General features: G+C 45.4%; 1 protein-coding gene across 1 annotated transcript in view; it reads right to left on the reverse strand.

Annotated features, from left to right (window-relative positions):
• LOC137316337 (probable G-protein coupled receptor 139) overlaps positions 1–22,781 on the reverse strand; it is a 50,069-nt gene extending 27,288 nt beyond the window's left edge. The window contains exons 1-5 of the mRNA XM_067980403.1: positions 22,739–22,781; positions 19,582–20,468; positions 17,634–17,719; positions 1,357–1,527; positions 38–111 (exon numbers count right to left, since the gene is read on the reverse strand). Of these exons, the coding sequence (XP_067836504.1) occupies positions 38–111; positions 1,357–1,527; positions 17,634–17,719; positions 19,582–20,468; positions 22,739–22,781 (1,261 nt within the window). The remainder of the gene's footprint in view (positions 1–37; positions 112–1,356; positions 1,528–17,633; positions 17,720–19,581; positions 20,469–22,738) is intronic.
• Positions 22,782–27,825: the final 5,044 nt, after the last annotated feature.

Here is a 27,825-nt window from a genome sequence, read left to right on the forward strand (position 1 = left end):
GAGACCGGGAATGGTTATTAATTGAAATGTTCCACACTTCGTCCGGGTCTGGATTCCCGCAGTGACTCCAGGTGTCTCCTTCCATTTGAACTGAACTGATTCTCCCTCAACCTGAAACAGATTAAAGATTAAACAGGAAATAAACAGATTGAACAACAGTGTAAATAACAGGGAGACTGGGGTTAATATTTCAATAATAATTACAGACAAATATTACCCATAAAAGGGCCTGAATCCCAGTGATATTTTATTTATTACATTAAACATTAACACAAACACTCACCCGATCCGCTCCAGACTCCTGCGGGTCAGTATGAGGGAGCGGAGAGCGGAGACAGATCGGTCTGTGAAGGAGTTTGATCCCAGGGACAGACCCGTCAGTGACCGGTTTGTCCTGAGAGCGGAGACGAGATCTTCGGTGCAAGAATCTGTGAGACCGACATCATCCAGACTGGGGATCAGAGAGAGAGAAATCACAGGAATCAGGGTAAATCCCCAGTGTTTATTAATAACACTATTACTGATACTACTAATAATGTACAGTGTTTATTAATAACACGATTACTGATACTAATAATAATGTACAGTGTTTATTTATAACACTATTACTGATACTAATAATAATGTACAGTGTTTAATAATAAAACTGTTACTGATACTAATAATGTACACTGTTTTTTAATAACACTTATTGATGCTAATAATAATGTACAGTGTTCATTGAGAACACTATTACTGATATCAATTATAATGTATATTAATAACACTATTATTGATCATATTAATAATGTCGATTATTAGTAGCACTATTAGTGATACTGATATGTATGTACAGAGGTCATTAATAACACTATTTCTGATACTAATAATAATGTACACTGTTTTATAACACTATTACTGATACTAATAATTATATAAACTGTTTATTAATAACACTATGACTGATATTAATATTAATGTACGGTGTTTATTAATAACACTATAACTGATATTAATAATAATGTCGATTATTAGTGGCATTATTACTGATCCTAATAATAATGTACAGTGTTTATTAATAACACTGTAATGGATACTATCAATAACGTAGTTTATTAGTAGCACTATTACTGATACTGATAATAATGAACAGAATTTATAAATAACACCATTACTGATACTAATAATAATATGCAATGCTTATTAATAACACTCTTACTGATACTAATAATAATGTACACTGTTTAATAACACTATTACTGATGCTAATAACAATATACACTGTTTATTAATAACACTATTACTGATATTAATTATAATGTACAGTGTTAGTCATCCAGTTATTACAAACACAATCTCAAACAGTCTGATACTTACTGCAGTTTCTGTATTTTACAGTTTGGGTTCTTCAGAGCCGCAAACAATAGTTTCACTCCTGAATCTCCCAGTTCATTAATACCCAGGTTCAGATCCGTCAGTGACCGCTTTGTACTGAGAGCGGAGGAGAGATCCTTGGTGCAAGAATCTCTCAGACCGATATCCCATTTGCTGGGGATCAGAGACAGCGAAATAACAGGAATCAATGTAAATCCCCAGTGTTTATTAAGAACACTATTGCTGATACTAATAATAATGTACAGTGTTTATTAATAACACTATTATGACACTTTTATCCCCATCACCCTGAAAACTAATCCTCTTCAAGTACATGTCCAATTACCTTTTGAAAGTTCCTTTAAGCAAGTCCGTTCCAGATCTTCAAAAATATCTCTGTGAAAGGATTTCTCCTCATTTCCCCTCGAGTTCGTTTGAAATTATTTTAAATCTATGCCCTCTGGTCACTGACCAAGTTGCCAAAGGAAACAGTTTCTCTCTATTTGCTCTGTCAACACCCCTCATAATTTTGAACACCTCGATTCGATCTCCCCGTAACCTTCTCTGGTCTAAAGAGAACAATCCCAGCTTCTCCAATCTCTCCACACAACTGAAGTCCCTCACCCCTGGTATAATTCTGGTAAATCTCCTGTGCACCCTTTTCAATGCCTTGACATCTTTCCTAAAGTGTGATACCCAGAATTGAAAACAATACTCCAGCTGGGGCCTAACCAGTGATTTGTAAAGGTTTAGCTTGGCTTCCTTGTTTTTGTATTCAATGTCCCTATTTATTAAACCAATTATCCCAGGCGCTTTCTTCACCGCATTACCAACTTGCCCTGTCACCTTCAAAGATTTGTGAATATGCGCCCCCAGGTCCCTCTGTTCTTCCTCCTCCCTCAAAATACCATTTAGATTATCCTGTCTCTCCATGTTGTTCCACCCAAAGTGCATCACTTCACACTTATCCGTGTAAAATTGCATCTGCCTTGTGTGTGCCCATTTCAACAATCTGTCTATGTCCTACTGAAGTCTGCTTCTGATGTGTAACACGCTCGAGGGGTTGAATGACCTCGTCTTATTTAAAATCATTTCCTCGAGGGGCTGAATTGCCTCCTCCTGTTCCAACGTAACAGGCTCCAGGGGCAGAATGGCCTCCTCCTGGTTCTGTGCAACAGGTTCGAGGGGAGGAATTGCCTCCAACTGTTACTATGTAACTGGCACGTGGGGCTGACTGGCCTCCTCCTCTTCCTGTGTAACAGACTCCATGGGCTGAATGGCCTCCTCCTGTTTCTATGTAACACACTCCAGGGGCTGAATGACCTCCTCCTGTTCCTGTGTAACAGACTCCAGGGGATGAATGGCCTCCTCTTGTTCCTATGTCACAGACTCCAGGGGCTGAATGGCCTCCTCCTGTTCCTGTGTAACAGACTCCAGGGGCTGAATGACCTCCTCCTGTTCCTATGTAACAGAATCCAGGGGCTGAATGGCCTCCTCCTGTTCCTGTGTAACAGACTCCAGGGCCTGAATGGCCTGCTCCTGTTCCTGTGTAACAGACTCCAGGGGCTGAATGGCCTCCTCCTGTTCCTGTGTAACAGACTCCAGGGGCTGAATGGCCTCCTCCTGTTCCTGTGTAACAGACTCCAGGGGCTGAATGACCTCCTCCTGTTCCTATGTAACAGACTCCAGGGGCTGAATGACCTCCTCCTGTTCCTATGTAACAGACTCGAGGGGCTGAATCGCCTCCTCCTGTTCCTGTGTAACAGGCTCGATGGAATGAATGGCCTCCTCCTGTTCCTGTGTAACAGGCTCGAGGGGTTGAACGGCCTCCTCCTGATCCTGTGTAACAGATTTGAGGGGCTGAGTGGCTACTCCTGTTACTGTGTAATGGGCTTGACGGGCTGAATGGTCTCCTGCTGTTACTGCGTAACAGGTTCGAGAGGCTGAACGGCCTCCTCCAGTTCCTATGTAAACAACCTGCTTGTTTTTATACTCTAGGCCTCTATAATTTTAAACCGGTTTCTCAACCAGTCCTGCAACCTTCAAAGATTTGTGTGCATACACCCCCAGGTCTATCTGTTCCTGCACCCCCTTTAGAATTGTACCATTTAGTTTACATTGCCTCTCCTCATTCTTCCTGCCAAGATGTATCACTTCTCTGCGTTAAATTTCATGTTCCATGTGTCCGCCCATTTCACCAGCCTGTCCATGTCCTCTTGAAGTCTATTAATATCCTCCTCACTGTTTACGATACTTGCAAGCTTTGTGTGATCTGCAAATTTTGAAATTATTCCCCATTATAATTTCTCCCGTCTCAGCCTCTCAGGGACCAACGTTTTGCTTAGAGTCATAGAGTCATAGAGCACGGATAGAGGCCCTTCGGCCCATCGTGTCTGCGCCGGCCATCAAGCCCTGTCTAATCTAATCCCATATTCCAGCATTTGGTCCGTAGCCTTGTATGCTATGGCATTTCAAGTGCTCATCCAAATGCTTCTTGAATGTTGTGAGGGTTCCTGCCTCCACAACCCTTTCAGGCAGTGAGTTCCAGACTCCAACCACCCTCTGGGTGAAAAAGTTCTTTCTCAAATCCCCTCTAAACCTCCCGCCTTTTACCTTGAATCTATGCCCCCTTGTTATAGAACCCCCAACGAAGGGAAAAAGCTCCTTAGTATCCATCCAATCTGTGCCCCTTATAATTTTGTACACCTCAATCATGTCCCCCCTCAGCCTCCTCTGCTCCAAGGAAAACAAACCCAATCTTCCCAGTCTCTCATCATAGCTGAAGCGCTCCAGCCCTGGTAACATCCTGGTGATTCTCCTCTGCACCCTCTCCAAAGCGATCACATCCTTCCTGTAGTGTGGCGACCAGAACTGCACACAGTACTCCAGCTGTGGCCTAACCAGTGTTTTATACAGCTCCATCATAACCTCCTTGCTCTTATATTCTATGCCTCGGCTAATAAAGGCAAGTATCCCATATGCCTTCTTTACCACCTTATCTACCTGTTCCGCCGCCTTCAGGGATCTGTGAACTTGCACACCAAGATCCCTCTGACCCTCTGTCTTGCCTCGGGTCCTCCCATTCATTGTGTATTCCCTTGCCTTGTTAGTCCCTCCAAAGTGCATCACCTCGCACTTTTCCGGGTTAAATTCCATTTGCCACTGTTCCGCCCATCTGACCAACCCATCTATATCGTCCTGCAGACTGAGGCTATCCTCCTCGCTATTTACCACCCTACCAATTTTTGTATCATCAGCGAACTTACTGATCATACCTTTTACATTCATATACAAGTCGTTAATGTAGACCACAAGCAGCAAGGGACCCAGCACCGATCCCTGTGGTACCCCACTGGCCACAGGCTTCCAGTCACAAAAACAACCTTCGACCATCACCCTCTGCCTTCTGCCACTAAGCCAGTTTTGTATCCAAAGTGCCAAGGCACCCTGGATTCCATGGGCTCGTACCTTCTTGGCCAGTCTCCTGTGGGGGACTTTATCGAAGGCCTTACTGAAATCCATGTATACCACATCCACTGCGTTACCCTCATCCACAAGCCGAGTCACCCCCTCAAAAAATTCAATCAAATTAGTTAGACATGATCTTCCCTTGACAAAGCCATGTTGACTATCCCTGATTAATCCTTGCTTCTCCAAGTGGAGACTAATTTTGTCCTTCAGAATTTTTTCCAATAATTTTCCTACCACTGATGTTAGGCTCACTGGCCTGTAGTTCCCTGGTTTTTCCCTACTCCCCTTCTTGAATAATGGTACTACATTAGCGGTTCTCCAGTCCTCTGGCACATCCCCTGTGGTCAGAGAGTTTCTGAATATATGTGTTAGAGCCCCCGCAATCTCCTCCTTTGCCTCACACAGTAGCCTGGGATACATTTCGTCCGGGCCTGGGGATTTATCCATTTTTAGGCCTGCTAAAACCGCCAATACCTCCTCCCGCTCGATGTTAATATGTTCGAGTATATCACAGTCCCCCTGCCGTATTTCTATGTCTACATCGTCCTTCTCCATAGTGAAAACAGATGCAAAAAATTCATTTAGAACCCCTCCTACATCTGCCGGCTCCACACACAGATTGTCATTTTTGTCCCTAATGGGCCCTATTTTTCCCTTGTCATCCTCTTACCCTTAATATACTTATAAAACATCTTTGGATTTTCCTTTATTTTGCTCGCCAGTGTTATTTAATGGCCCCTCCTTGATCTCCTAATTTCTTTTTTAAGTATCCCCCTGCACTTTTTGTACTCCTCCAGGGCTTCCTCCGTCTTTAGCCTTTTGTATCTGCCAAAATCCCTCCTTTTTTTCCGAATCCATTCTCGTATATCCCCTGACATCCAAGGTTCCCTGGAGTTCTTGGAACCACCCTTGACCTTTACGGAAACATGTTGCCATTGTATGGTCTCAATCTCCCTTCTGAAAGACTCCCATTGCTCCGATGCGGATTTTCCTACAAGCAGCTGATCCCAGTCCATTTTGGCCAGATCCTGCCTTATCCTATTAAAATCGGCCTTCCCCCAATTTAGAAACTTTATTTCCGGCCCCTCCCTGTCCTTTTCCATGACCACCTTCGCTAATCTTTTCCTTTTTCCATACTTATAGAAGCTCTTACAATCTGTTTTTATATTTCTTGCAAGTTTACTTGCATATTCAATTTTCCCCCTTTTATCAATTTCTTGGTCATCCTTTGCTGATTTCTAAAACTCTCCCAATCCTCAGGCTAACTACTCTTTTTGGCAACATTGTATGTCTCTTCTTTAAACTGAACTTCTCTAGTTAGCCAAGGTTGAATATTTTTTTCCCATCTCGTTGTTATTCCTCAAGGGAATGTATATTCATTGGGAATTATGAATTATTTCTTGAAATGTTGGCCACTGATTATCTACTGTCATATATTTTAATCTAATTTCCCAATCTGCCTGAGCCAACTTTCCCCTCGTTTCGGATATAACTACATCACTCTTAAACTCAATATGAAATCCTATCATATTATGATCACTGTGTCCCAGAGGATCCTTAACTCTGAGATTACTAATTAACACTTACATTACACAATATTAGATCTAAAATAACCTGTTCCCTAGTCGGTTCCTCGACATATTGTTCTAAAGAACTGTCTCGAAAGTATTCCATGAAATCGCCCTCCAAACTACTTTTGACAATTTGGTTTGCCCATTCTATATGAAGATTACATTCCCTCACGATTACTGCATTGCCTTTGTTACATTCCCCTCGAATTTCCTGATTTATACTCTGTCAAATCCAACAACGACTGTTAGGAGCATTATAAACTAATCCCACAGCACGGGTATGATGCAGAGTAAATCTCTCTCCACACCATCCCATCAAGGCAGGTACAGTACGTGTGAGATACAGAATAAAGCTCCCTTTGCACTGTCCCACCAAACACTCCCAGGGCAGGTACAGTGCGTGCGAGGTACAGAATAAAGTTCCCTCTGTACTGTCTCATCAAACACTCCCGGCGCAGGTGCAACATGGGTGAGATACAGAGAAAAGCTCCCAATACAACTGTCCCGTCAAACACTCCAAGGGCAGATACAGCACGGGTTAGATACAGACTAAAGCTCCCTCTACGCTGTCCCATCAAACACACCCAGGGCAGATACAGCATGTGTTCGATGCAGACTATAGTTCCCTCTACATTGTCCCATCAAGCACTTCCTGGGCAGGTGCATAAGAACATAAGTAATAGGGGCAGGAGTAGGCCACACGGTCCCTCGAGCCTGTTCCCCATTCAATAAGATCAGGGCTGAACTTCTACCTCCGCTCCACTTTCCCGCCCGATCCCCATATCCCTTGATTCCCTCAGTGGCCAAAAATCTATCAATCTCAGCCTTGAATATGTTCGACGACTGAGCATTTCAATCAACCAGTAAACACTATCATTACAAGATATTAGATCTAAAATAACCAGTTCTCTTGTCGGTTCCTCGACAAATTGTTCGAGAAAACTGTCTCGAATGTATTCCATGAACTCGTCCTCCAAACTACTTTTGCCAATTTGGTTTGCCCAGTCTATATGAAGATTAAAGTCCCCCCACGATTATTGCATTACCCTTATTGCATGCTCCTCTAATTTCCTGATTTATACTCTATCCAACACTATAAACTATTCCTACAACATGGGTTAGATGCAGAGTAAAGCTCCCTCGACACTGTCCTGTCAAACACTCCCAGGGCAGTTACAGCACGGGTTAGATACAGAGTAAAGCTCCCTCCACACTGTCCTGTCAAACACACCCAGGGCAGCTACAGCACGGGTTCGATACAGACTGAAGCTCGTACATGAAATACAGAAAGTTGGCATGCAAGCAAAGCAAGCAATTCGGAAGGCAAATGCAATGTTGGCCTTTATTGCAAGACGGTTGGAATACAAAACTAAAGAAGTATTTCTGCAATTGTCCAGGGCTTTGGTGAGAACTCACCTGGAGTACTGTGCACAGTTTTGGTCCCCTTATCGAAGGGAGGGTGTACTTGCCTTGGAGGCAGTGCAACGAAGGTTAATAAATCACGAATACTTAGGAACAGGAGGAGACCATTCAGTCCCTAGGACATGTTACACAGGAGCAGGACGAAGCCATTCAGCGCCTCGAACCTGTTATGTAGGATCAGGAGGAGTTCATTCAGCCCCTCGTGCCTGTTTTGTAGGAACAGGAGGAGGCCATTCAACCCCACGAGCCTGTTACACAGGAATTGGTGGAGGTCATTCAGACCTTAGGGCCTGTTACATAGGAACAGGAGGAGGTCATTCAGCCCCTCGAGTCTGTCACGTAGGTACAGGAGAAGGCGATTCAGCCCCGAAGGCCTGTTTCACAGGAAGAAGAGGAGGCCGATCAGCCCCTCAAGGCTGTTACACAGGAACAGGAGGAGAACATTCAGCCCCTCAAGGCTGTTTCACAGGAACAGGATGAGGCCAATCAGCCCTTCAAGCCTGTAAGATCGGAACAGGAGGAGGCCATACAGCCCGTCAAGCCTGTTATACAGGAACTGAAGGCCATTCAGCCCGTCGAGCCTATTACACTGGAAACGGACGAGGCCCATTCAGCCTCTCGAGGCTGTTAAGTAGAAACAGGAGGAGGCCATTCAGCCCCTCAAGGCGGTTACGCAGGAAGAGTCGGCCAATCAGCCCATGAAACCTTGTACATTGGAACAGGAGGAGGCCATTCAGCACCTCAAGCCTGTTACATAAGAACTGGAGGAGGCCATTCAGCCGCATATGCCTGTCACACAGGAACAGGTAGAGTATATTCAGCCCATGGGGCCTGTTGCACAGGAACAGGAGGAGGCCATTCAGCCCCTGGAGCCTGTCACACAGGAGCAGGATGAGGGCAATCAGCCCCTCAAACCTGTTACACAGGAACAGGAGGAGGCCATTCAGCCCCTCGAGTCCGTTAAACAGGAACTGAAGGCCATTCAGCCCCTCAAGCATATTACACTGGAAAAGGACGAGGCCATTCAGCCCCTTGAGCCTGTTATGTAGAATCTCATGGCATCAGGTCAAACATGGGCAAGGAAACCTCCTGCTGATTACCACCTACCGTCCTCCCTCAGCTGATGAATCAGTCCTCCTCCATGTTGAACACCACTTGGAGGAAGCACTGAGGGTAGCAAGGGCACAAAATGTACGCTGGGTGGGGGACTTCAATGTCCATCACCAAGAGTGGCCGAGTCCTGAAGGACATAGCTGCTAGACTGGGCCTGCGGCAGGTGCTGAGCGAACCAACACGAGGGAAAAACTTACTTGACCTCGTCCTCACCAATCCACCTGTCGCAAATGCATCTGTCCATGACAGTATTGGTAGGAGTGACCACCGCACAGTCCTCGTGGAGATGAAATCCCGTCTTCGCACTGAGGACACCATCCAACGTGTTGTGTGGCACTACCACCGTGCTAAATGGGATGGATTCAGAACAGATCTAGCCGCTCAAAACTGGGCATCCATGAGGCGCTGTGGGCCATCAGCAGCAGCAGAATTGTATTCCAGCACAATCCGTAACCTCATGGCCCAGCATATTCCTCACTCTACCATTACCAACAAGCCAGGGGATCAATCCTGGTTCAATGAGGAGTGTAGAAGAGCATGCCAGGAGCAGCACCAGGCGTACCTAAAAATGAGGTGCCAACCTGGTGAAGCTACAACTCAGGGCTACATGCATGCTAAACAGCGGAAGCAACATGCCATAGACAGAGCTAAGCGATTCCACAACCAACGGATCAGATCAAAGCTCTGCAGTCCTGCCACATCCAGTCGTGAATGGTGGTGGACAATTAAACAACTAACGGGAGGAGGAGGCTCTGCAAACATCCCCATTCTCAATGATGGCGGAGTCCAGCACGTGAGTGCAAAAGACAAGGCTGAAGCGTTTGCAACCATCTTCAGCCAGAAGTGCCGAGTGGATAATCCATCTCAGCCTCCTCCCGATATCCCCACCATCACGGAAGCCAGTCTTCGGCCAATTCGATTCACTCCACGTGATATCAAGAAACGGCTGAGTGCACTGGATACAGCAAAGGCTATGGGCCCTGACAACATCCCAGCTGTTGTGCTGAAGACTTGTGCTCCAGAACTAGCTGAGCCTCTAGCCAAGCTGTTCCATTACAGCTACAACACTGGCATCCACCCGACAATGTGGAAAATTGCCCAGGTATGTCTTGTCCACAAAAAGCAGGACAAATCCAATCCGGCCAATTACCGCCCCATCAGTCTACTCTCAATCATCAGCAAAGTGATGGAAGTTGTCGTCGACAGTGCTATCAAGCGGCACTTACTCACCAATAACCTGCTCACCGATGCTCAGTTTGGGTTCCGCCAGGACCACTCGGCTCCAGACCTCATTACAACCTTGGTCCAAACATGGACAAAAGAAGATTTCCAGAGGTGAGGTGAGAGTGACTGCCCTTGACATCAAGGCAGCATTTGATCGAGTGTGGCACCAAGGACCACTAGTAAAATTGAAGTCAATGGGAATCAGGGGGGAAACTCTACAGTGGCTGGATTCATACCGAGCACAAAGGAAGATGGTAGTGGTTGTTGGAGGCCAATCATCTCAGCCCCAGGGCATTGCTGCAGGAGTTCCTCAGGGCAGTGTCCTAGGCCCAACCATCTTCAGCTGCTTCATCAATGACCTTCCCTCCATCATAACGTCAGAAATGGGGATGTTCGCTGATGACTGCACAGTGTTCAGTTCCATTCGCAACCCCTCAGATAATGAAGCAGTCCGAGCCTGCATGCAGCAAGACCTGGACAACATCCAGGCTTGGGCTGATAAGTGGCAAGTAACATTCGCGCCAGATAAGTTCCAGGCAATGACCATCTCGAACAAGAGAGAGTCTAACCACCTCCCCTTGACATTCAGCGGCATTACCATCGCCGAATCCCACACCATCAACCTCCTGGGGGTCACCATTGACCAGAAACTTAACTGGACCAGCCATATAAATACTGTGGCTACGAGAGCAGGTCAGAGGCTGGGTATTCTGCGGCGAGTGACTCACCTCCTGACCCCCCAAACCCTTTCCACTATCTACAAGGAACAATTAGGAGATCAAGGAGGGGCCATGAAATAACACTGGCGAGCAAAATAAAGGAAAATCATGAGATGTTTTATAAGTATATTAAGGGTAAGAGGATGACTAGGGAAAAAATAGGGCCCATTAGGGACAAAAATGGCAATCCCCAGGCCCGGACGAAATGTATCCCAGGCTACTGTGTGAGGCAAAGGAGGAGATTGCGGGGGCTCTGACACATATATTCAGAACCTCTCTGGCCACAGGGGATGTGCCAGAGGACTGGAGAACCGCTAATGTAATACCATTATTCAAGAAGGGGAGTAGGGAAAAACCGGGGAACTACAGGCCAGTGAGCCTAACATCAGTGGTAGGAAAATTATTGGAAAAAATTCTGAAGGACAAAATTAGTCTCCACTTGGAGAAGCAAGGATTAATGAGGGATAGTCAACATGGCTTTGTCAAGGGAAGATCATGTCTGACTAATTTGATTGAATTTTTTGAGGGGGTGACTCGGCTTGTGGATGAGGGTAACGCAGTGGATGTGGTATACATGGATTTCAGTAAGGCCTTCGATAAAGTCCCCCACAGGAGACTGGTCAAGAAGGTACGAGCCCATGGAATCCAGGGTGCCTTGGCACTTTGGATACAAAACTGGCTTAGTGGCAGAAGGCAGAGGGTGATGGTCGAAGGTTGTTTTTGTGACTGGAAGCCTGTGGCCAGTGGGGTACACCGGGGATCGGTGCTGGGTCCCTTGCTGTTTGTGGTCTACATTAATGACTTGGATATGAATGTAAAAGGTATGATCAGTAAGTTCGCTGATGATACAAAAATTGGTAGGGTGGTAAATAGCGAGGAGGAGAGCCTCAGTCTGCAGGACGATATAGATGGGTTGGTCAGATGGGCGGAACAGTGGCAAATGGAATTTAACCCGGAAAAGTGCGAGGTGATGCTCTTTGGAGGGACTAACAAGGCAAGGGAATACACAATGAATGGGAGGACCCTAGGCAAGACAGAGGGTCAGAGGGATCTTGGTGTGCAAGTTCACAGATCCCTGAAGGCGGCGGAACAGGTAGATAAGGTGGTAAAGAAGGCATATGGGATACTTGCCTTTATTAGCCGAGGCATAGAATATAAGAGCAAGGAGGTTATGATGGACCTGTATAAAACACTGGTTAGGCCACAGCTGGAGTACTGTTTGCAGTTCTGGTCGCCACACTACAGGAAGGATGTGATCGCTTTGGAGAGGGTGCAGAGGAGATTCACCAGGATGTTACCAGGGCTGGAGCGCTTCAGCTATGAAGAGAGACTGGGAAGATTGGGTTTGTTTTCCTTGGAGCAGAGGAGGCTGAGGGGGGACATGATTGAGGTGTACAAAATTATGAGGGGCACAGATAGGATGGATACTAAGGAGCTTTTTCCCTTCGTTGAGGGTTCTATAACAAAGGGACATAGATTCAAGGTAAAAGGCGGGAGGTTTAGAGGGGATTTGAGAAAGAACTTTTTCGCCCAGAGGGTGGTTGGAGTCTGGAACTCACTGCCTGAAAGGGATGTGGAGGCAGGAACCCTCACAACATTCAAGAAGCATTTGGATGAGCACTTGAAATGCCATAGCATACAAGGCTACGGACCAAATGCTGGAATATGGGATTAGAGTAGACAGGGCTGATGGCCGGCGCGGACAAGATGGGCCGAAGAGCCTCTCTCCGTGCTGTATAACTCTATGACTCTGTGACTCTAAGTCAGGAGTGTGATGGAAAACTCTCCACTTGCCTGGATGAGTGCAGCTCCAACAACACTCAAGAAGCTCGACACCATCCAAGATAAAGCAGCCCGCTTGATTGGCACCCCATCCACCACCCTAAACATTCACTCCCTTCACCACCGGGGCACTGTGGCTGCAGTGTGCACCATCCACAGGATGCACTGCAGCAACTCGCCAAGGCTTCTTCGACAGCACCTCCCAAACCCGCGACCTCTACCACCTAGAAGGACAAGGGCAGCAGGCGCATGGGAACAACACCACCTGCACGTTCCCCTCCAAGTCACACACCATCCCGACTTGGAAATATATCGCCGTTCCTTCATCGTCGCTGGGTCAAAATCCTGGAACTCCCTTCCTAACAGCACTGTGGGAGAACCGTCACCACACGGACTGCAGCGGTTCAAGAAGGCGGCTCACCACCACCTCCTCAAGGGCAATTAGGGATGGGCAATAAATGCCGGCCTCGCCAGCGATGCCCACATCCCGTGAACGAATAAAAAAAAAATTTAAAAAGGAGGAGGCCATTGAGCCCCTCAAGGCTGGAACACAGGAACTGGAGGAGGCCAATCAGCCCCTCAACTCTAATACTTAGGAACATTTGGAGACCATTCAGCCCCTAGGGCATGTTATACAGGAGCAGGACGAGGCAATTCAGCCCCTGGAGCCTGTAACACACGAGCAGGATGAGGGAAATCAGCCCCTCAAACCTGTTAGATAGGAACAGGAGGCAGCCATTCAGCCCCTCGCGTCTGTTATACGGGAACTGAAGGCCATTCGGACCCTATTACACTGGCAAAGAATGAGGCCATTAAGACCCTTGATCCTGTTATGTAGGATTAGGAGGAGGGCATTCAGCCCCTCGAGCCTGTTACACAGGAACAGGAGGAGGTCATTCAGTCCCTCGAGCCAGTCAGATAGGAACTTGAGGAGGCCTTTTCGCCCCTAGGGCCTGTTACACAGAAGCAGGATGAGGCCAATCAGCCCCTTAAGCCTGTTAGATCGGAACAGGGAGAGGCTATTCAGCCCCTCGAGCCTGTTATACAGGAAATGAAGGCCATTCAGGCCCTCGAGCCTGTTATACAGGATATGAAGGCCATTCAGCCCCTCGAGCCTATCATGTCGGATCAGGAGGAGGCCATTGAGCCCCTCAAGGCTTTATCACAGGTACCAGGGGAGGCCATTCAACCCCTCAAGGCTGTTATACAGGAACTTAAGGCCATTCAGCCCCTCGAGCCTATTGCACTTCAAAAGGACAAGGCCATTCAGCCGCACGAGCCTATCATGTAGGATCAGGAGGAGGACATTGAGCCCCTCAAGGCTTTAACACAGGTACTGGAGGAGGCCATTCTGCCTCTCAAGGCTGTTACACAGGAACAGAAGGCCAATCAGTCCCTCAAGCCAGTTACATAGGAAAAGGGGGAGGCCATTCAGCCCCTTAAGGCTGTTACAAAGGAACAGGAGGAGGCCATTCATCCTCTCAAGGCTGTTTCACAGGAACAGGAGGAGGCCGTTCATCCCCTTGAGGCTGTTAAACAGGAACTGGAGGAGGCCATTCAGCCCATCAAGGCTATTTCATTGTAGCAGCAGGAGACCCTTCAACCCCTCGAGCCTGTTACACAGGAGCTGAAGGAGGCCATACAAACCCTCGACCCTGTCGCATAGGAACAGGAGGAGGCCATTTAGCCCCTCAAGCCTGTTGGATCAGAATAGGAGGAGGCCATTCAGCCCCTCGAGCCTGTCGCATAAGAACAGGGGGGGGGGGCATTCAGAACCTTGGGCCTGTTACACTGGAGCAGGATGAGCCCAATCAGCCACTCAGCTTGTTCGATCGCAACAGGAGGCCATTCAGCCCCTCGAGCCTGTTATACCGGAACCGAAGGCCATTCAGCCCCTCGAGCCAAATGCACTGGAAAGTCGAGTCCATTCAGCCCCTCGAGCCGGTTAAGTAGGAACAGGAGGAGGCCATTCAGCCCCTCAAGTCTGTTACACAGGAACAGGAGAAGGCCTTTCAGCACCTCAACACTTTTACACAGGAACAGGAGGAGACCATAGTGACTCAGTGATCCCAGTTACCCCTCAATGCTCCACAGATATCTCACAGCGACCCACTGATCCCACAATGTCCCAGTGATCGCACAGTTTCCCAGTGATTGCACAGTTTCCCAGTGATCCCACAGTATCCCACAGTGACCCAGTGATACCGTTGTGCCCCAGTGATCCCATTGTGTCCCAGTGATCCCGCTGTGTCCCACAGTGATTCCTCAAAAACACAGTCATCCCACGGTGACCCAATGATCTCACTGTGAACCTACAGTGATCCCAGTGATCCCACAGTGTCCCACAATGATCCCACAATGACCCAGTGACACCACAGTGACCCAATAATCCCACAATGACCCAGTGACACCACAGTGACCCAATGATCCCACAGTGACCCAGTGATCACAGTGACCAAGTGATCGCTCAATACCCCACAGAGATCGCACAGTGATCACATTGTGCTCCCAGTGATCCCACAGTAACCCAGACACAACTCACGTGAGCCCCATTGGGTGCAGCCTGTGGTGAAGGGCTCGGTCAGTCCCCTCTGGAGAGAAAGCTTCTTCTCCAAGGATTCCTCTTCCTCCCAAAATTTCTCTTTCCACGTCTTCATGTTACGGCATTTCCACAAAAATAATCCACTACAGAGAGAGAAATAAGGAATTGATTAAAAACAAAGCAAGAGATGAAAAAAGCACAGCGAGAGCCCAGAGTTCCCTCACACTCACACTCACTCACATTCATTCCGTTCCATAGGCAATCTCTCAGCAAACACCATTGATAAAATCCCCAGTTACAAATCTGAGACTCTAAAGAAAAGGGAGGAAAGTTGGGAGAGAGAGAGAGAGAGAGAGAGACACTCGTGACAGACTGAAGAGCGCATGTTGTTTCACTCTTTCTCCAATACAAGTTTCCAGGGTTTTCTCTCCTGCTTTGCCACTCACTCATTCCCCCTAAAAGGTGCCGGTCTGACTCTCTGTCCTGGTCAATGTTTGCTGCAGGGTCCAAACTGCCCCGAGTTCGTTTTCTCTTCTGTTCCTGGAACAGGGAACAAAAAGGTGAACGAACTTTCCCTTTGCTCTTTTCTCTTGTTTTAATTAGCAGTGGATAAAAAGCCTGTAGTTTGTGGTCAACGTTCAGTTTGTGGCTTTTCCAATTAGCCAAAGAGTTCAAATAAATTCATGTCATTTCAAAGAACTAAAGCAAAGAACTTAAAACAAATAGACAGCAAGATCCCTCACAAAGTTACAGGGACAATCTCTCAGCAACATTCATTTACACAGAAACAAAGCCCAGTTTATAAAGGAGATAAATGTAAAGATTGAGAGACAATCTTTACAGACATAACAACTTGTATTTATATATTACAGCGACAACTACAACAACAACTTGTCTATATATATATATATATTTACACATTATCACTACTACATGGCCCAGATAAGGATCGGGGGTGGGGGAGAACATAAGAACATAAGAAATTGGAGCAGGAGTAGGCCAATCGGCCCCTCGAGCCTGCTCCGCCATTCAATAAGATCATGGCTGATCTGATCCCAACCACAAATCTAAAGAACACAAGAAGTCGGAGCAGGACCCGGCCACATAGCTGAGAGGGAAATGGGATCGCCCTTTTAAAGAGTCAGCCCAGGCAAGGTGGGCCGAATGGCCTTCTCCTGTGTTGTACCCACTATGATACTATGAACAACAACTTCAAAGTCTATGACAGGAAACAAAATAGCCGCCTCTACCGTAGAGATCTTACTGAGGGGCAAACTGGATATCATATCTGGGGGCAAGGTGGCCATCTTATTGGGGTCAAGGTGACCTTGTTAAACAAAATGGCCGTCCTGAAGCTTTAACAAAATTGCTGCCATGAACCTGAAACGAAATGGCTGCCAGTAATGCAGACATCTGGATGAAAGGTAGGTCGGCCATCTTAGTGAGGGCCAAGGTGGGCATCTTAAACAAAATGGCTGTCATGAAGATTACTCAAAATAGCCGCATTGAAACTGAAGCAAAATGGGCAACCAGTAAGGGTGAGGGGCAAGGTGGAGCTTGTTACGGTGAGAGAGACGGAGAGGGTTCATTTGCTCTTCCTGTTAAATCACTGTTGCACTATAGTTAAAGGTACAAACTGAGTGAGACTGGTACTAGCTGGTGTTTAACACGAAGACAGCGGTGCAGTGAGGGAATTAAACACCAAAATGTGGACTTCTGCAACAAAAATGGATTAACATTTAATTATTTGGATGCAATGCTTAATGAGAAGGAGAGACCAGACATTCGGAGGAAAGGTCCAATTAGCCATTTCGTGTAGAGAATGTAATTCTAGCTTCTATTAAATAAATCAGAGTAAAATTGGACTGAATCTGAATGTAGTTCTGATCTGGGATTTAGTTCATTTGTCCAGTATTCATATTTTTCTTTAAACTGAAACAATAACAGTATTTGTAACAGTAACAGATCAGGAGAGTGCTGCGGGACCCTGTCCAGTTTAGTAACACAGCAGAAGGGGTAAGAGTACATTGTGATTTATTACAGAATCCAGCAGCTCACTGGAAAAGTTACACATGGTACAGATGGAGGAGCAGAAAGGAGCAAAGTGATTTTACACTTTAATTTGGGGCAATGACTTTTTGTTTCCACGAGGTTTAATTTTCCATTTAACTTGATGAGTTCTTTTTCCTAAAGAAACTTCAGGCACAAACCATGGCGTTATGAACAAAACATTCATTTATTATTATTAATACACTGGAACAAGCGACATTACAAATTAAGCAACAACTTGGGTTTATGCCCAATTTAGAATTGCTTTAATCACAATAAAACAACACATTCTGAATTCGCAAAATGTATAACCGTTTGGAAAACAAATGTCTATCTTAGACTAAGCCAAAAACGAAACTTGTCCACTGATGGTTGGCTCAAGCTTGCCGGGAAGATTCCGGGCATTTTGATGGATCGTGTTGTAGTTTCGCGTGACTTGTTCTTGTAGCCAGGTCATCTGCTTCACAGGCAATCTGTAAATCATGCTGGGAGGTAGCGAGCAATCAGGAAGATTCCAGGTGAGGTGGTGCTACCAGGAAGTGAAAGGTGAGTTTGCAGCAGTCGCGGTGGATCTATGTCTCTCCCCACTCAACTTCTGCCCAGCTTTTAAAGAGATTTTTTAACACAGAATAACACCTCTGGGACGGTGACTTGCAACAATAGGTTCCTACGAATGCAACCCACGATTGATTGACACTTCCCTTGTTTTCTCTCAGTGTCCACAACGTAACGAAGTTAATTCGGCAGGTGTTCAAACTACCTCTAGCCCTCCTGGAATCGTTCTTCTTGCTCTGGTGATCTATCCTCTGCTGTGTGATCTTTTACAATGTGTCATTAACAGTCCTTCTAACAGCCCTTCCACCTTTTAAGTGTCCTTTCCTTCAGACATGCTGAAGCCGATTTAATCTCAGGCTTTCGTTTATCAGATGATTTTTTTACTACACAGAGCAGCTGGGAAACTCCTGCAGTAAGTAATGGTCAGGGTTAGGTACACAAGGCTGAGTGACTTTCTTGTGCATCCTCCATACATCACCTTTAGAAATGTCAAAATTAAATCCAGAAGAGTGTTAACCCAGAAAAAAAAATGTCTGGCCTGCTTCATCTGCTGCTCTTCTGCTGGTCAGCACTCTCACACACTCCAGCCTGATTACACAGTTTGTTTGGTTATTTAATGCTTTCTGTGTCCTATTTCACTCCTGTCTCTACCCTCCTGTCACTTTAGATGTTTCTCTGTCTTTCATTGTGTCTGTTCTCTGTTTATATCGTTTTTCTCTATTTTCTGTCTGTTTTTCGATCTTGTTATTTCCACTTCTACTTCAATCACTTTGTAATTCTTTGTGAGTCTGTTCCTCTCTCGTTCCATCCAAGTCTGCTTGCTCTCTCACGTTATGCTTTCTTTCACTCTTCTTTCTCTCTTTATTTTTCTCTCCTGTCTTACAAACTGTCTTTATTTATCTCTCTCTCTGTCTAACTCTGTCTCTACGCCTCTTTGTTTCTATCTCTCTCTCACACACCGTCTCTCTTTTATGGAAATCTTTTTTGATGTTCTGCACTATTTAATAATTATATTTCTTTTGTCCCTGTGTCCTCTCTCGCTGTCCCCTCCTCTCTCCTTCTCTATCTCCTTCTGTCTCTCTGTCTGTCCCTCTCACTGTCTTTCTCTCTTTCTCTCTGTCTCTGTCTCACTATCGCCCTCTCTTTCTCTTTGATTCTCTCTCACTCTCTCCTTGTGTCGCTCGTGCCTCTCTCTCTCTTTCTCGCTTTCACTCCCTGTCTCTCTCTCATTCTCCAAATCACTATCTCTCTCTCTCTCACTCTCTTTCGCTGTGTGTTTGTCTATGTCTCTCTGTCACTCTTTCTCCCCTCTTTCTCTCCCTCTCTGTATCTCCCCCTGTCTCAAGCTCTCTCCCTCTCCCTCAGTCTCCATCACTCTGACTTTGTCTCCCTTGTTCCCTCTCTCACTCACTATCTCGCCCTCTCTATCCCTCCCCCTCACTCATTATCCATTTATGTGGCGTGCACCCATTCTGATCAGGCCCTTAGCAGCTACTTTGATTCCCTGCGTTGCATATTTTGCTGGACGGCCATTTATTTGAAGTCCACCTGCAATTTCGAGCAACAATACATATGTCGTCTGCAGAATAAATCCAGCCTTAAAAGTCAGATTTTCAATAAACTATAACATCAGAACCGTATTTCAGATCATTTAGTGGCTCCGTGCTGCTAATATAAAATATACTTTCCATCCCCCGGGAAATGTAGGGGATGGAGAATGAACTGGGATTTAGTTCTAGTGCTTGAAACCCTTCAGCACTTCTTATGATTTCACTAATTTAACAATTAGATTGAATGGGTATTTCACCGCGTTCTTCAGCTCCTCTCTGAATTTAGTCTGAGTCAGGACATAAATACACGTGTTTATGCAGGAACTGAGAAGCTGCAGCATTGTTGATGTCCGATGTGTGATATAATTGGGGTCAGTGTAGGAATAATAGGACCGAAGGTCTGAAATTCGCAGATAAATGTAAAATACAACCTTTGTCAGCCACAACAGTATAAAACTGCCCGATATACTGAAGAGTAAAATGATGGATTTCTTTCGGTTCTCCATCTCTGGATCACTCTGATTCTCTCCATTGCTGCGGCTCCGGAGTCCTCTGCGGACTCGACTGGACACTAAAATACGCCTGACCGTCAGAACATTGAGCAGCAAAATCAGACAGAACGGGATAAAAGGGGTTAAAATGAGGTTAAACATGTCAAATGCGGCCCATGCGGGGGAAGTACGGAAACTCGGTTTACCCACACAAAACCAGGGAACATTATCAGTTACAAATCTTGGTTCATATATAAAGTACGTGGGGACACTCTCCAAACAGCCCAGCACACTCACTGTTCCCAGAACCACAGCCGCCGTTCTCTCGGTGCAATATTTAGTTTTCAGCTTCTCACAACAAATGGCCACAAATCGATCAAAGGTGAAAGCGACTGTGAACCAAACAGACAACACCGTGACTGAAAAACTGCAGAAGTAAATAAAACTACACACGGGAGTAATGTCCAGGAATGACCGTGGGAGAAACATCGTATTAATCCTGTTCAATATCGGATCAGTGATAACGACCAGGAGATCGGCCACTGCCATTCCAACCAGATAGCGACTGATACATTTGGAGAGACCGCACTTTCCTCGGGACAGGATCACAATCGCCACCAAGTTAACTGTAAGAGAGAGAAAGGGAAGCAGAGAAATTACTGATCAGACCTGGAGCCAAAGCAGCTGTTTGAGAGGATCTGGGGTGAAATTTTCAGCTTTGTTGCTGCATCGAAGGGTGGAAAGTGATTCATTGACCTGGGCAGCGCTTTCGGGCAGAGAGATGTTTTTAAACACAATGATCAATAATGAATTGGGAGATGGAAACAGAAAGTGAATAAAGTGAGCACTGGATCCACTGGAAGGGCTAAGTGAGAGCTCAGTGCCGGTGGGAAAGGGAGAAGGAGTTTTACACACCGAGAATCCAGCGGATTAATGCCGGATTTGGGCTCCAGACGGACGAGGAAGGAGAGCGGAGGGTCAGGAAGGTGAGGGGACAGGGGGAGGTGTAGTTGGTTTGTTGTTCTGGGTTAAGTGAGCCTACAGGGGCTGGCACTAAACGGGAAAGTCAGCTGGAGACCGAGCCAGTGAGTGAGATTGGGAGGGCGACAAGTAGGAGCTGGAGGGGAGTCAGGAGCAGATGGTTTGGGAAAGCGAACAAACTGAAGCAACGGACGAGGAGACAGAGGTTTCAATGCAGTGGGAGGAGAGGCTGGGATTCACAGGGAGAGACTGCAGCAGAGTGTTGGAGGAAATCTAATCTATAGGTCTCACTAAAACAATCCAACCATTACATTCAATAGTTCATTTCTGTGGTTATTGGTGTCAGGAAATCTGTGTTGGGTGTAAAATGTGTTCAATAAATTTACTTTGTACATTCAATCGATATGTATTAATTAAATCAACCTGTTTTTTTTTATTGAACTCAGCTGAGTTTTAACGTAAAGTATCCGAATAATTCATTATGATCAATAAATTACTGATTCTATTCTTTGAGCAAATTTTAATTATGTTTAGTGTCAATGTGCAAAACAAGGAACATTCATAAAAACAGACTGAGGACCTGACAGGGATATAAACATGAGGAGCGAGTCCCAACATACAAACTCACCCAATCTGACCACATCATAATAACACCTTCAAATCACATTTTCTACATTTAATTGTACTGGAAGTTTCAGCAGTTCATTCTGATGAATTATTCACACCACAGCCTCTCGCTTTCCCTCTCAGTCGCCCTCTCTATCACTCACTCTACTCTCTTTCTCAAGTCCATTTTCATATCCGATTAAATCCTATCATCCTGTGCCTGCATTCTGTCCACCAGCCCCTTGTTCCACCGATCCTATTCTCAGTGTTAGTTTGTTAAATTGTGAAACCTCTGTGGTATAGTTTAATGTTTCAACAGATGATTCAATTCTCCATCTGTTCACCTATACTGTTCACTTCATCTACAAATCATGGAATAAACAGAATCAAATTCCTCTTCCAGACAGATCTCTCAATAATTGAGATTCCTTCACCTGTAATTATAAAGTATAGCGATAGATGGCGGGATTGTTCAATTAACAAAACGCCAAGATCACACTTATAATCTCCAGATACATAGAAGGGCTCCTGATTCCAAAAGGGACAGTGCAAACTGAGACAACATAACACCAAAACATTTCATTTTACAGTGAAGTCCAGTGACAGTCAGTGAATTCATCCACAGTGAAGCAGAGAAGGAGATGTGAAAGAGTCAGCAGAAAACTCAGTTCAGTAACCAGACATCTGAATCGGCGTCAGATACACACATAATGAAATAATATTTCATAACAGTGATAACCAATTAAAATCCCAGTTAAACTGAAGCATATTATTGTGTAGGGAATACACTGTGCTCCCTCCTTGTAACACTGATACTGTGAGATGCCTCATTATCAATCACTGAAAACACATTGATGAAAACATACTCCAGGGCAGGTTAGTTCCACACGATGAAACTATTAACAGCTCCTGATGGTCTGACATCAGCTCTTAGCCCAGAGACCTGACCCCAATATATTCAGTACAGTGATTATTCCAGGAACAATGCCGGGGCTGGATAGAGAAAGGCCATACAGATATAATGTAACACATTCAGACCGAACTTTTAGAAGTTAAGGACATACCATTGTTCAACATTACATTCAGTACAAGGAATAATTCAGTAACAATGCCAGGGTTGGACACACAAAAATCATTCCGGATATAATGCAGCTCCGACAAGACCTAAAGAGACTTAACACATTCCATCATTCAACCAATAGAACAGAACAGGCGACTGTAAAACGTGCAGGGAGAAAATATAATTTACCAAGTACAGCAACAGAGTTAACACCGATTTACACTATTAACAGCTGAGATAACGGCTTACCCGGAACTCCAAATGCTGCAAGAACAGGATAATAAATGCGCATTATCTGATACATTACTGGATATCCCATTTCTGTGAGAAGCACTGACTTCTGTCGGCCAGGAAACCACAATTCCAGCAGACACTCTGAGCTGATCCATTCCAACAAGCCCTGATTTATACAGGGGATAAGTCTCCACTGACACGGTTATACTCCTGATCATTGCTATTAGTTACAATCAGTTTAACAAACATATTACCTCCGCAGCTTTGACTCCGATGTAAATAATGTGGTGGATATAACACAAACATCTCAAAGTCCAGGTCATTATCTCAATCAGACCTCTCTCAGGAATAAAGTTTAAATCTGTTCTCAGACAGCACTGATCCAATAATAATGAGTGGGCCCATTTACAGTTTTTTATTTAACTGTATTGACCATGTTCACTCCTGGTGATTCATTTTTAAATGTTACCGATTGTCCGCAGTGTAGACTGAATCCAGGGACACAAGCAGACCCGTTTCACTCTGTTCCTGCAGTTTCCCAGTTAAAATATGAATTGTGAGTCTCTGACACGGGGACAGTTAAAGGGCAGGTTGAGGATTGCAGCCTCGAAATGACTGTGGGTGATATTAGGGGACGGACCCTGAACGTGTCCCATTGACATTCCTCTCTCCGCTATTTTACTGCAGATGTTTACCCGTTTATTCGACATTGGTTAACGGCTCCAGTAAAATTGGTCCCGTGTAACACCGAGCTGAGCTCATGACCCGATTTGACCTCCATCACAAAGGCCCCGTGATTCCCTCACCCGCCTCCATTCCTTCCTCAGCCCATTGCCCATTGAAACCCTCATTAATGCCTCTGTCCCTCCAGACTCCATTCCTCAAATGCAGTCCTGACCGGCCACCCAACCTCCACCTTCCATAAACGTGAGCTCATCCAAAACTGTGTAGTCCGTGTCCAACCAGCACCAGGTCCTGCTCGGACTCCCTGACCCTCACAGGCTCCCAGGTCCATATCGCGTACATTAAAAATTCTCATCCCTAGTGTTAGATCCTTCCATGGCCCAACCCCCACGCACCCCCATCTCCACACCTACCGACAACCCACCCGTCACCTCCTCAATCCTCGGACACTGGCGTCTTTCCTGGGGCTACCCTCACTTTTTACTCTTGGATTATAACCCGTTTTTCTGCTCTCTGGGACTGATGACTGGGATGAAGATTTGGTTCCACTCATCTATCTGATCAGAGCCAGGAGAAGCTTCTCTTCCCACCCTATCACCGTAATCTCTGATGTTTCTAAAGGTTCAATCCTTGGCTCCCTCCTCTTCCTCATCTGCATGCTGCCCTTTGGTGACACAGTGCACAGACACTGAGCAGCTTTCAGATGGACGCTGACAAAACCACCGCCTCTCCAATGTCTCTGTGTTGTTCGACCCACATTCTGTTTTTGATGACCCACCAGTTCCTACAGGTACAAATTGGTACACATGATCTTTGGCCACAAAATTTCTACATCTTAGCCACGGAATCCATCCCCACCCCTGGCTTTTTAATTGGTGAGTGGCTCACCAATCACCGAAGCCCTCACTGACCTGCGTTGGATTCCAATCTCCTTAGCCTGTAGTTTATTTTGATTCTTTCCTACACTTAAATCCATCAGGCCCTCACCCCTCCCTATCTCTGACCTCCAGTCCGACAGCCCCTCCCAAACACTCTGCTACTTCACCTCTGGCCGCTTGTGCATCCGGAGTCCATTTGCCCTATTTTGACAGCCGTGACTTCAGCCATATCCACGCTCCTGAATTCCCTTCCGAAGCCCCTGCATCTCTTTCTCACCCTTTCAGGTGTCAGGCGTGGCTCAGTGGTAGCAGTCTCACCTGTGCGTTCGAAGGCTGTGCATTGACGTCCAATTCCAGAGACTTGAACAAATAATCCAGGGGCTGACACTGCAGTACAGTCCTGAAGGAGCACTGCACTGTCGGAGGGTCAGTACTGAGGGAGGGCTGCACTTTCGGAGTTTCACCACTGAAGGAGTGCAGTACTGTCAGAGGGTCAGTACTGAGGGAGGGCTGCACTGTCGGAGGGTCACTACTGTGGGAGCGCAATACTGTCAGGGCGTCAGTACTGAGGGAGTGGTGCACTGCTGATGGGTCAGTACTGAGGGAGCGCGATACCATCGGAGGGTCAGTGCTGAGGGAGCACATTACTGTCGGAGAGTCAGTATTGAGGGAGTGCTGCCCTGTCGGAGGGTCAGTACTGAGGAAGTGGTGCACTGTCGGAGGGTCAGTACTAAGGGAGTGGTGCACTGTCAGAGTGGCAATACTGATGGAGTGCAATAGTTTCAGAGGGTCAGTACTGAGGGAGTGCAATATTGATGGAGGGTTAATTCTGAGGGAGCGCAGGACTGTCAGAGGCGCAGTACTGAGGAAGTGCTGCACTGTCGGAGGGTCAGTACTGAGTGACTGGCATTCTGTTGGATGGTCAGTGCTGTGGGAGCACAGTACTATTGGAGGGGCAGTACTGAGGGAGTGGTGCACTGTCGGAGGTGACAACATAGGAAAAGTTAAGCTGAGGGCCCATCTGCCCTCTCAGGTAGATGTAAGAAATCCCACCGCCATATTCGAAAAAGAGCAGGGGATTTCTTTCCGGAGTCCTAGCCAATATTTATCCCTCAAACAACATTACTAAGGCAGACTTTCTGGCCATCTATCTCATTGCAGTGTGTGGGATCTTGCTGTGTGTAAATTGGCTGCCGCTTTTCCTACATTACCACAGTGACTACACTTCATAATGTCCTTCATTGACTGTTTTGGGACGTCCTGAGGCCTTGAAAGGTGCTATGTAAAGGCAAGTTCTTTCCATCTTTCAAACCTCCCATGAAACCCATCTCTTGCTCCAAACGTTTGTCATCCCTCCTACTATCTCCTTCTTTGGCCGGGGATCCATTTTTGTCCTTCAGACATCGAAATTCTACTCTTGAAAACCAATCTTATCCCCTCCGACTCTCCATTTACTTCTCCTCCTTTTAAACCCTCCTTAAACCCACTCTTTGAACAAGGTTTTCGCCAGTCTTCCTGATATCTCCTTATTCCTTTTACTTCTCAGTGAATCCCATTGGGAATGTTTATTACGTCAAAGTCGGCCTGGGAATGCAAGTTTCATTAACTTTCATCGGAATGTGTTCATTATTTGTCAACCAAATGAGCAAAAGTAATTTCTGGGATCATATTCTTGTACCAGAAAGAGATTTATATCATACACTTACGTGTTGAGATAAATTAACACTGGAAACTAGTCGTGGACACAGTTTTGTTACAACAGCATAGCTTGATTTATGTGCAGACATCGAATTGATATCGGTTTGCACAACCGTGAGGGAAGCTTTAAGGGGTGCTCTATCTAATCGGAGACCAGCAACACTGACTGGGATGAAGATTTATTAGATATTTGTCTTTTAATTCTTTGATTATAACCCGTTTTACTGCTCTCTGGGACTGATGACTGGGATGAAGATTTATTAGTTATTTGTCTTTGTACTCTTTGATTATATCCCGTTTTAATGCTCTCTTCGACTGATGACAAGGATGAAGATTTTTTAGTTATTTGTCTTTTTAGCCTTTGATTATAACTCGTGTGTCTGTGTATTTGTATGGGTCTGTGTGTGTGTGTCTCTGTGTATTTGTATGGGTCTGTGTGCCTGTGTCTCTGTGTATTTGTATGGGTGTGTGTGTGTGTCTGTGTATTTGTATGGGTCTGTGTGTGCCTGTGTCTCTGTGAATCTGTATGGGTCTGTGTGTTTCTGTGTGTATTTGTATGGGTCTGTGTGTGCCTGTGTCTCTGTGTATTTGTATGGGTCTGTGTGTGTGTGTGCCTGTGTCTCTGTGTATTTGTATGGGTCTGTATGTGTGTGTGTGTGTGTGTGTGTGTCCGGATGCTCACTTTAATTTCGTTTCCTTGTAAGGCTGATAAAGACCACACCAGTTCCTTAAAATAAAACACACCAGTTCCTTAAAATAAACCAGTACATCAAAAAAATGCAAATTAATCTTGAACAGGTGATAAGTATTTTTCTGTGTTCGATAAAAGCTAAGTTCAAGACGGTGAAATATTAGAAAATGTACATGACAAACCTTTATGTAAAAATGTATTTTATCAATTTCAAAGTTCCATGTGAATGCGGCTAATTTATTAATGATCTTGAGATAACAACTACATTTTCGTTTAAATAAACGTTTCTTTGGAATAAAACACCACACCATTGAAATTATTAGGCATTCATTACATTGGGGATTTCTTTAAAACTTACCACATGTTTTCTTCGTCGAAAGTTGTACAGAGCAAATGATTGACTTATTAAAAACCGGGGCTCCTGAAATGTACCTTTCTCTGTAAGTTAATATTTTCTCTCATAAACAGGCGGCTGGGCGACAAGACTCGTCCTTTGCCTTCCCCTTGAACGTTAACATCTCGGTTGCAAATAATTGGTTAGAGATTAGAGAATTGGAATTTGCTAATTTACCTCGTCCTCATGCTTTAATATTGCATTTTTGATAAAGATTAGAAAGTTATTTGATAAACTTTAGTAATGAAGGAGGAGAGACAGAAAGCGATAGAGAAACAACAACAGAGCAATAAACAGGTGAAGGGAGAAACAGATATAGAGAAATAGGAAGATAAAGGTGACACTTAGATAGCTGGATGGATAGATAGAGATAGATAGATGGATGGATAGATGGATGGATAGATAGATGGATGGAACGAAAGATAGACAGATAGACAGATAGATAGATAGATAGATAGATAGATAGATAGATGGATACATTTAAAGCAGTGGAGAGACAACGATACATACGAATCGGTCGAAGGAGATTATATTGATTTTTAATAATGTGAAAATAACAATGGATATAGTTGAAAGAGATAAAGGAACATAAACTGAGTAGAAAGAGAGCACGATAGACAGATTTATAAATAGAGACAGAGTTATAGATTGGTAGAAGTAGCGATGGAGAAGTGGAGTAAGTTGGAACATTGGGGGGGTGGGTGGGGGCGGGGAGTGGGTGCAGGAATAGCCCGTCTTTTTGTGATAGTTCAATTGA

Source organism: Heptranchias perlo, unplaced genomic scaffold (genome assembly GCF_035084215.1).
Source record: "Heptranchias perlo isolate sHepPer1 unplaced genomic scaffold, sHepPer1.hap1 HAP1_SCAFFOLD_59, whole genome shotgun sequence".
In the NCBI taxonomy this organism is placed as follows: Eukaryota; Metazoa; Chordata; class Chondrichthyes; order Hexanchiformes; family Hexanchidae; genus Heptranchias; species Heptranchias perlo.